The sequence below is a fragment of the Squalius cephalus genome (genome assembly GCF_949319135.1).
Source record: "Squalius cephalus genome assembly, chromosome: 1".
In the NCBI taxonomy this organism is placed as follows: Eukaryota; Metazoa; Chordata; class Actinopteri; order Cypriniformes; family Leuciscidae; genus Squalius; species Squalius cephalus.
In genome coordinates, this window is record NC_137122.1 from 20774242 (window position 1) to 20784714 (window position 10473).

The 10473-nt window shown below is 36.6% G+C and overlaps 1 protein-coding gene across 2 annotated transcripts; it reads right to left on the reverse strand.

The window, feature by feature from the left end:
• Positions 1–510: 510 nt before the first annotated feature.
• Positions 511–10125, reverse strand: tefb (TEF transcription factor, PAR bZIP family member b). 2 transcript variants are annotated; one of them, XM_079881726.1, is made up of 4 exons: positions 9912–10125; positions 5024–5404; positions 4473–4693; positions 511–2476 (listed from the first exon to the last, which is right to left on the reverse strand). In XM_079881726.1, exons 1-4 carry the CDS (start codon positions 10003–10005, stop codon positions 2261–2263), a joined length of 912 nt encoding a protein of 303 aa, XP_079737852.1. In that variant the 5' UTR covers positions 10006–10125; the 3' UTR covers positions 511–2260. The 2 variants fall into 2 exon arrangements, with proteins under 2 accessions (XP_079737852.1, XP_079737851.1); XM_079881725.1 differs by lacking the exon at positions 9912–10125 and adding an exon at positions 7726–7942.
• Positions 10126–10473: the final 348 nt, after the last annotated feature.

A 10473-nucleotide genomic window follows, 5' to 3' on the forward strand; every position in this document is an offset into this window, starting at 1 on the left:
CGCTCGGGTGTTCGGATGATTGTTACGCAACATCACGCTGAGAATAATAATGAATGAATCCGACGCATGGAGGAGGAAAACACACACACACCGCTTCCAGAGGTTAGACGTGCGAACCATCTACAAACAAAACCAGATATATTTGTATAGAATAAGGACCGATTCACACAGAACGCGCTCTTTTAATAACCGCAGACGCGGGTAAATGGAACGAAAAACGCGTTTTTTAAAAACCGAACTTCTTTAAACTTGAGCTCCGCGTTTTTAGAACGCCACGTCATGCGCGAGCGCAACGATTCAACGTGTCCGTCTAGCGCGTGTTTACATTGAATAGTAATGGAAAAGCATCGCAGTCGAATCGAAAATCGCGTTAAATGTAAACATTATGCTCGCGTGCACGCGCAAGGTCATTCATTCATCACTTTCGCCACTGCAGATGTCTAGCGCACGTGACGTCACCAGCAACAGCCAATCACAGCCCACATCCATCATGACCTCAACAAGGTTAGATCATTTATATCTTCCTTTATTAATATGCATGATACAAGATACAGTCATAACATACTGCATAACACGAGGAAAGTGTCTTTTTATAAAAACAACACATCACTGTTAAAAAAAAAAAAAAAACATTTTTAAAAATGCAAGTTAAATGGTTTTATTACAGACAAAGTAATTTGCTACATTTGAGCTTTATAGAGTCTGACACAGTCTGGAGTTTATGTAACAGATTTAAATGAAATTTAAATTCAGTCACAATTCAGTTTAAATCAATAAAAACTTCATTAAAAACAGTGACTGACAGGAGAAAGTTTTGTATTGTTTGGTTTGAAGAATGAAATGAAATCAAACAGGAGTAAAAACGAGCAGCGCAACGCTCATTTAAAACAACAAAAATACCCAAAGAGAAGGACACGCCCACTGTGACATCACTATGACATCAGCATGCACTAACGACTCGTTAATATACAATATTTTTGCCTGTAAGTGCTTGTAACCCGTTTTACAGAAACACAATCCTGATTACATTAGCTTTTAAAATGCATTTATATACATATATGTTTATACATATGTGTATATATATATGAAAATAAAAATGATGTTTTCATAGCTTCTTCAACAAAAAAAAAAGTTGTAAGCACACTTTGTGGTCATGACTTTTATGAGCACCGAAAACAAACCACATATATAACTAATAATTTATCAAAATCCATAAAACACTGGAAGCACATTATGACTTTTTGCTATTTAAAAAAAAAAAAATGTCCCTTTGAAAAACCAGCGAAGAACTAGTGAGACTAATGTCATCGACTCACTGCACGGTTTACATGTCAAAAAAACAATCACATTTATTTCACAATGGTCTACAAATGCAAGAATTTATCTAAAAATGCATTGTTATTATTATTATTAATGCATTAAAAATGCAATATTGAATGCATTATTAATTAGAATAAAAAGACCCCAAAAATATTTAGCACAGAAATTCATTCTGCTTGTGTTTTATGACTGACGCAAATACAGCAAAGAAACAAAACACCAACATTTAAAGTTAAAACCAATAAAAACGTCCGCTTGTTAGATGCATCTAATCTGAGGTAAAGATGAGTCACGTATTATTGCCCTGGATTAAACCCTGAAAACTAAACAGATCCAGTCCGATTCCTCACTCACAGTTAAAACCCAACTGTCCCGAGTCATGTTTGGGAAAAATGAAGCTAAAAAAACGTCCCGTTCACATCATGAGATCCGTCTGGAAGAGCAACGACACTCGGACTCAAGTAGCATTTATTTACAGACTCCTGTCTCTCGCCGTCGTCGATCTGCACTCGACTCTGGAATAAAGAAGCTTCATATTGTGTTTTCTTCAACAAACCTGTACACAAACATAAATAATGACGTGTCGAGTGCAAACAAGGGGAGAAAACACACTCAGAACTAGCCGAAAAGAGCCGCGAGGTCACGGTTACTCGGACCAAACGCTCTCAAGACTCGTTTTTCACGCCTTATGGAAACTTTCGCAGACTGGAAACGTTTCCCGTTCGGCCCACGTTGGTGTCTTCACCTCGTCTCCACGCTGAATGATCTCTAAACTCGCTGTTCGGGCCACACTGGGGGTCGTGGATGAGGTATGAGGGGTCAAAGGTCATGCTGTGGTATCTTATATGGTGCCCTTTCACTGTTAGATCTTGTTTAAAACGCTACTGAACGCTGGCGTCGGCCACGGAGTGAGTGATGGGTGTCCGGGTGAGTGTGTCCCTCACAGCACACCGTACTTGGCCTCGTACAGGGACATGATCTTCTGGCAGCGGCCGCAGTCTTTCCGCAGCTCGGCCACCTCGCGACGCATCGCTGCGTTCTCCCGCTCCAGGAACGAGGCGCGCACCGCGATCTGGTTCTCCTTCAGGCGCCGGGCGTCACGAGAACGTTTCGCCGCCACGTTGTTCTTCTTCCTCCGACACCAGTATTTGTCATCCTGCGGGAAACAGTGTGAAAATCTCATTACATGTACATATCACTACAAGCACTTAATCAAAAACAGCTAACAAAAACATGTTGTAAATGTTTTTGGTTTTTTTATTGTCTGTGTCTCATGTATTATAGGAACTAGGGCTGGGCAAAAAAAATATTTTTCGATAAATCTTTTTTTTTTATTTTTTTTTTTTATGTAGTCGATTCAAAACTGATTCTCAAATGTCACGAATCGATTTTTTTCCATATCTATTTATCTATAACCCAAAAGTGATAGATAAATTACCCAGAAGTACAGTGCCGTGTACAGTGTCGGACAACTTAGTATTTACATTTTTTTTATTCCCTTAAATTTATTAATTAATTTATTAATTCCCTTAAATTTATGAATATTCCCAAAATTCCCTTAAACTTATAAAAAAAAATTAAAGTCTTTATTAAAACGGTTATAATCATGAACCAAATCAAGCAGCTCTACAAGAAGTAACAGTTTGATTTCAAGTAAAGAAGTATTTGAAAATCGGTCAAAAAGACGAACGCTGTGAACTTAACGAGAAGTTCAATTTAATAATAAAAAACTGATCAAAGAACAAAAAACTATAAATTTAAAGTTGTTTACTGTAAGTATAGAAACAATGTATTTTATGTTCACTGCAAAATTACACGGAAATTATTGTTTACAAAGTAAAACAACTAAAAAATTGTTTCGTTACTTGGAAAAAAACGGTAACTGAACTAAGCTCAAATATATATAAAACATTTCTAATATGTTTAGTTTAACTTAAAGTACTAAAATAAGTACCTTAAATTTAAAATGAATATTTTTAAAAAAGAAAGAAAAGCAGAACAAATGTTAAAATATTAGATGTTATGAAAATTAAAAAGAAAGATGAAAATATAAAAATAAAATAAAAACATTCAAAATAGTAACAAAAACTATAATAGTATATTAATGATACTATTGATCCTCTGCTGGATCATGGTTAGTGTAGTTCTTCATCCAAATATATTTAAAATATATTTTAAAATTAATAACATTTACATGCATAAAAAAAACAAAAACAAACAAAGACTAATTCAAATGAAGTGAAAAATATAAATAAATAAATAAACAAACAAACAAATAAATAAATACTAAAATAGTAGCTATATTAATTACTCTAAAATAACACAAATACAAATACAAATATAAAAGTAAAGATATTTCTCTGCAGGATCATGGAAGTGAAGTTCACCAAAATGTATTTATTTAATATAAATATATATTAATTGTTCATTATATATATATATTATATTATTAATGTTTTTGTTTTTATGTCTGATCTTATACATATCTATTCTAATAACAGTCTTTTGCAGTGAACTCAATATCTGCTTTCTAAAGATAACTTGGTTATGAGTCAACAAGCCAGAAGAACTGGCTTGTTTATTTTGATTTTGTCATTCATGCGCCTCCTTGACGAAATAAGGGGATAAAACATACGTTTTTTTTTAAACAATTAATATTAATAGAAGAAATAAGCTGAACTAAAGTTCATGGTCTTTTTGGGAATAATTAATTTTTTAGCTAGCTCTGGCTCCACATTGGTACCAAACGCCCACTTTATTCATCCAGTCAATTCATGACGGGTCGAAATCAAGCCCAGCCCTACATTTTAGTCCAGTTTTGCCTGGAAATGTCAGATAACAGAAGTGAAACGGACTGCGAAGAGTAATTCATGTTGACTGTATGTATGATGGATCAATCAGAAGTTATTGACAGGCATCTCAAGTTAATCCACTGAACAGTCAGTATGATGTTTTGCATTTATATTATGATTTCAGCAGCGAAGAACACCAAATAGCAAGCTAGCATGATAGCTAACGACCAGCATGTTGACTTCTAAGCATCAGATTTGTAATCGTTGTTTTTCCGGGATGACTAGCGACAGATCTAGGTGTTCATAAACACGTTCTGAATGACTGAATTTCACTGAATCTCAGACAGTTTTCAGCCTCACCTTCGCATCCTCGGCAACAAACACTTTCTTGGCCTTCTTGATCATGGGCTGCGGCTTGAGCTCGTCCTCGGAGAAGCGGTGTTTGCGTGGGTTGAAGAGCTCTCCTCCGGGAACGCTGGACAGGACCAAGTCTGTGGGGTCCGGCTGGAAGGAGACATTCACCTCGATCTCCTCGGGGTCCATCGGGGTCGGCGTCACGCGCTCCGGCTCGTCTCTGGAGTCTGGCGGGGAAGAACAGAGCGATTCTGTCAGGATGTCTGAGAAAACACCTGTGAGCCGACAGCATGTAGTCATCATGTTCAGATCCTACAGCACGACATCTCAAGCTCAATGACCCTGATGAAGATCCTCTTCTGAAACACTAGCTAACTGCACTTTAAGCTAAGCTAAAAAAAAAAAGGTAGCCACATTAAAGCTGTTGATGGGACATAACTAAAGCTGTTAGCATGTTTCTAAAGAAATAACTAGCTATTATATAATAATATTGTGCAATCAGAGGTATTTTTCTGGTACAAAACCAATGAAACGTGTTTGTTTGTTTGTCGCCTCACCTGTTGTCGTCTCATCATCGCTCACTTCTTGTTCCTCCACATCCCTCACAGAGAGCGAGTCCTCCTCGGGCTCCTCATCTCCCCCGTCCCGCTCCTCCTCAGGTGTCTGTGTGTTTGTTTGTGTGTTTTCCTCCGACGCGTCTCCGCTCGCGTGCCGTTCGGCCTCCAGACTCTTGCACAGCTCCTCCTCCAGCGTGACGGGGATCCCGTTCTCCAGCAGGAACTCGTCCAGGTCCATGTACTCCAGGTGGAAGGTCTCGCCGTCGTACGGGATGGTCTTGTTCCAGATGGTGGGCGTGAGCGAGGCGGAGACGCCCCCCGAAACGTCGCTGCCCCCCGACGTCCCATCGCCAGTCGAACCCTGCTTCTCCTTCTCGATGTCTGCGAGAGAGGAACTACAGTTTAGGCAAATATCACAAAAGAGAAGTCAGATGTTGTAGACATTTCAGTGCCAGCTTCAATGAGCTTTAATGAAAAATCCACTAGATTAAAATGACATAAGAAGTTTTAAATTTACATATGATTACATTTTTTAAATGTTTTCTTTTTTTAAATTGATTAAACACAGAAAAACTGTAAAAACACAATTCAAAACATGACATGTAAAACGATATTGTAGAAATTTCAATTCCAGCTTCAATGATCTTACAAAAAAAAAAAAAAGCACTGGATTAAATTTGCATATGATTAAAAATTCTACAATGATATCTGGATGGAAGTAAAAATGTATTAAACAAGCACAATATTAACCCTATTTTATTGTTTATATCTGTGACTATTATTGATTGCAATGTATTGTTAACTCTGATTTCCAAAGTACATGAGAGGAACTACAGTTTAGTCAAGAATCAAAGAAGAAAAGTCGCATGTTGTAGAAATTTCAATGCCAGCTTACACTGTCTGTTCATTTTCTACCATTAAACAAAATAAAACTAAAAAATAAACTAGATTAAAATTACATAAGATGTTTTAAATTTACATATGATTAAAAATTCTAAAATTATTTCTGGAAGGAACTTAAAATGTATTAAACAGAAAAACTGACCAAAGATTTAAACACAAGGCATAGGCTACATGATGTAAAACGGGTAGGCCTAACACTTGTTCATTAAGGTTCATTAGTTAACATTAGTTAATGTATTAACTAACATGAACTAGCCATGAGCAATACGTTTGTTACTGTATTTGTTAATCTTTGTTAATGTTAGTTAATAAAAATATAGCTGTACAGCTGCTGTAGACATGCAGTTCATTATTAGTTCAAGTTAACTAATATTAACTAGCCTAACAAACCTTATTGTAAAGTGTTACCATAAAACTATATTAAATGATGCTGAATACGCCAAGTAATAAAACAATAGGCTACTTTACTGAAAATTCTGACAATGCAAAAAAAACAACAACTTGATGGTCCAAAATGAAACATAATTTCTTAATTGTTCCTCTTTGTTTTTGAGGTGAACTTTGAGCCACAAATGTTCCTGACGACAGGTTTTGTGAAATTCAGGCCTTTAAACATTGACACACAGATTAGTGTTGGTTATCAGTAACTAGCTGTGTTAGGTCAGAAAACATCAGATTTGATTCGTTTTCACTAAAATGAGATGGGCGTTATGAGCGGGTTATTATCATGTGAGATAAGACTATTATCAATGTGCATAAAGGACAAATTAGGTAAAACCACAAGATGATATTATGTTAATTATGTAAATTATGTTCACAAAAACATGATCAATAACTAGCCTAAAACACTCTCTTTTGACGCCAGCATACAGAAATATAACTGACAAATCTACAGATCCTGAGTGAAAACACTAACACTAGAGTACTTCTTAGTAAATGTACCATTGTTAATATAATGGTTTATATCTTGATTTAAAAATGAAGACCTGACAAAGACCTTCATTGGTCAAAACGTTGCAATTTACTTAAGTTTTATGGGAGCATATGTGCCTTTTTCCATTTCTTTACGTGTACATTTATTCATTTACCCGACACTAATATTCTTTGAACACGATTTGCATTGTTCCCACACCTTTTGAACATTTAATTTCCAGGTTTTCCATGACCATGGGAACACCTATGGTAAAATATCATGTTACTTTGATGGGATCGGGTGACAATACCATGGCAACTTGATATACAGTTATTATGCCAAAATTCTTGTACCATTGTGTTTTGATATTACACTAATATTCCTCAAAAAATACCATGGTATTATTACACAGAACATGTCAAAATAACCACAGTATTGCCATGGTAGCAACAGGGTAATACTGTGGCAAATGATAATAATGATACATTGCCTAGTTTTAATGGTTTTTAGCACATCAGTTATTCCCAATGTCTTAACACTATCAAAAAGTACCATATGCACCATACTATGCAGTTTATTCAATTGGGCGTCATATAAAATGATATGGTTTTTATTGACATGTACACTATGATATTTGAAGCAACTTGTAAAAACGACCAAGTATGAACATGAATGTGATATTATTATAGTAAAGTACCGCGGTATTTCCATCTTATACCGTCAATAAACCAGCACTTTTTCTAAGGGAACTTTCTGTTCTTTTGAGGAAGCAATGAACGCGGCAGCTGTGGAGGTGAAGCCAAGTGCACGACAACAAACACACACGATGAACACAACGATCTGTCGCCAATTTGATTTACATATTGGCAGGTTTTCTGGTTCTTACCGTCGTCTTGATCCGCCAGTATATTTGGAGGCGGAATATTCCTGATCTTCTTTAAAACAAAAGATTTCTGAGAACTGACGGCCACCGTTACCGACGCCTGTCCGGGCATGATTAGCTCAATATTACCGTGGAAAATAAACAGGCTTCGGCGATATCGCTTATATTCGTTAAACCTCCTGTTCCTGTTTGAGAAACTGCCAAAACAACACCGTGGAGATCCACTCGATCGTAGCGTATTGGGCAAAGTAATTACATATTCATGAGAAACGCCCCGCTCGAAGCGCTGATTGGTTGTCTGGCCAACGGAACATGAATATTTAATCAGACAAGCTCTCTGATTGGTCAACTGTTCATCCGCAGGCAGCGCCACAACAATACACGAAACAAGCTTGAACGCTCGTCTCTTTGTTCCGAAAACAAACGAAGAATGTCCTTATAATGACCCTGAACACGAGACACAGGCAAAATAGACTCAATATCATCATGACCCAACAACATGCATCAAAAAGGCACATTATAGCCTATTAATAGACTTACTTACTTTTCACAAATGAACGGTAAGCCTTGAATATCCATGCGACTTTAGAGTGAACCTCTTGGTACTTTAAAACATCTTCACTACAGTGTGTATGTATGCACTCGTGTAGTTGTATTTTTCCGCACGGTGAGCTCGTGCCTCCACACGTGATGTCAGTACGAGCACGCGCTAATTGGGCGGGGCTTCTGCACGTGCGGAGTACATGCTCTGCAAGACATGGCGTGTATTTATAATCACCACAAAGGTGTTTACCGTCGCGTTTGGTTTCAGGGCTGTTCCCTATGAGCCAGATGCTTCAAATAACAAGTGAACGGAAAAAAACAGGCCTTTGCATTCCACACATCAACTTTAGCCTACATCCTTGGGAACATATTTGCACGAGTCATATGGACTACTTGTATGATGCCCTTTTGGAGCTCCAGTCCCCATTAACTTCATAAGATATTCTCTGAATATGATCCTTTTGTGTTTCACAGAAGAAATAGTCATATGTGTTTGGATAGACACAAGGATATGATGTAAATAATGACAATTTCCATTTTAGAGTGAACTAACCATTACAAAAAGTACTGTGGTGTTTATACTCAAGGTTACCTCAGTATTTAAGACTATTGATCCAACTAACTGGTATTAACATTTAGTTAAATGTTAAAATGTTAAAATGTTAATGTTAAAAACGAGTTAAAATGACAAATTGAGTTTAAACAAGGTAATATTGAAATCTGTGCAGAGAATAGCAGAGCATGCATGTGACATAGCCTACACACGGGGTTAGAAGGGAACATTTTGTTCTGTTGCTCTTGAACCGCACTGAAATGAGAGAATGTGTAACCACAGATTAGAAAGAGCACAAGCTTTCACACTAAACACAATGCATGTCTGATTCATGCATCAATGACACAATTATAATCAAACATTCTGCTTTATGAATCTGCTCTATTTCAGAGAGAACATCGATGTCTTTAATTCAAATGACAGTCACAGCTAAATCAACCGGTTTCCACTGACATGTGATGCATAGGCTATGACTTGTACTTCATGTGTAAATTGCAGAGGATTGATAATGGCACTTATACTTTATACACAGAGGTATTTTTACTCAAACATTTAGTCTGACATTTTGGAGGAATTCAGCTTCTTGTTCCCATACAGAGGATTAAATAACTGAAAACAAGACTTTTTATTTGCAGGTTCCTGTAACTGGAGAAACTTCACCAGATAATAGACACTAAACCATGATCAGTTTACAGGTGTTAGTTCACCTTGACATCTTTATTCTCATGATACAGCAGCTTTTCAAATCCATTTCTTTAGCTGCACACAAACTGTATTTAGATATACATTTATTTGGATCTGTAATCAGAGAGGTATTTTAATTGTATATGAGGGTTTCTGGTACTCAGCTATGACTGTAAATGTGTCATTAATAAAACATTCATTAGAATCTGATCAAATCATCTCCAACTCTGATTAACCTCGTGATGCACTTTCATACTTTAAAAACGATTGATCTATTTGCATGTATGCCTGCATGATATTCACACTACAAGCCTATAAGATACTGTGCAACATACTGTAGATAGTGTACCATATACAACAGGTGAAAAGTAGAAAATGCACAAGTATCAGGAAATAAGTGAATTCTTACCACTGTCATTATAGATGGACCAAAGGGGATTTTCCAGGTAAGTTTTGAAAACTTGTTGGATCTCATTCGGAGTAAAGTCACTCATATTAGACATGTTGAAGTCCAACACTGAATAAAGTCAGACAATAAAGCAGAATCTCGGCTGATAACAGCAAACTTTGTGTCGCATTTGTAAAAGCACACGTCATGACCTGCGTGCGTCAGACCACGCCCATCCTCATGTATATGCAAATTAACCATGTGACATTAATCTAGTTCGCTCAACAACAAAAAAATAAGGTAAACCACTAAGCATTGAACTGTCCATTTGCAATGCAAGTATGTAGCCTAACATAAGAATACATCTAAAAAAAATAAAATAATGCTTTTAACTCCGACATTATTGTGATATGGTTGTTATCAGGGCCTGTTGTGCTGAAATCCGGGGCCTGTAGGCTACCATGTTGGTATTTAGTTTTTAATTTAAGTGTTATCGAGGCCTAGATATAGAACATTTTGAACATTTACATGTAGGCCTAGTCATTTTTATAGCTTTATGATTCTAAAGGTTATTTATATTACC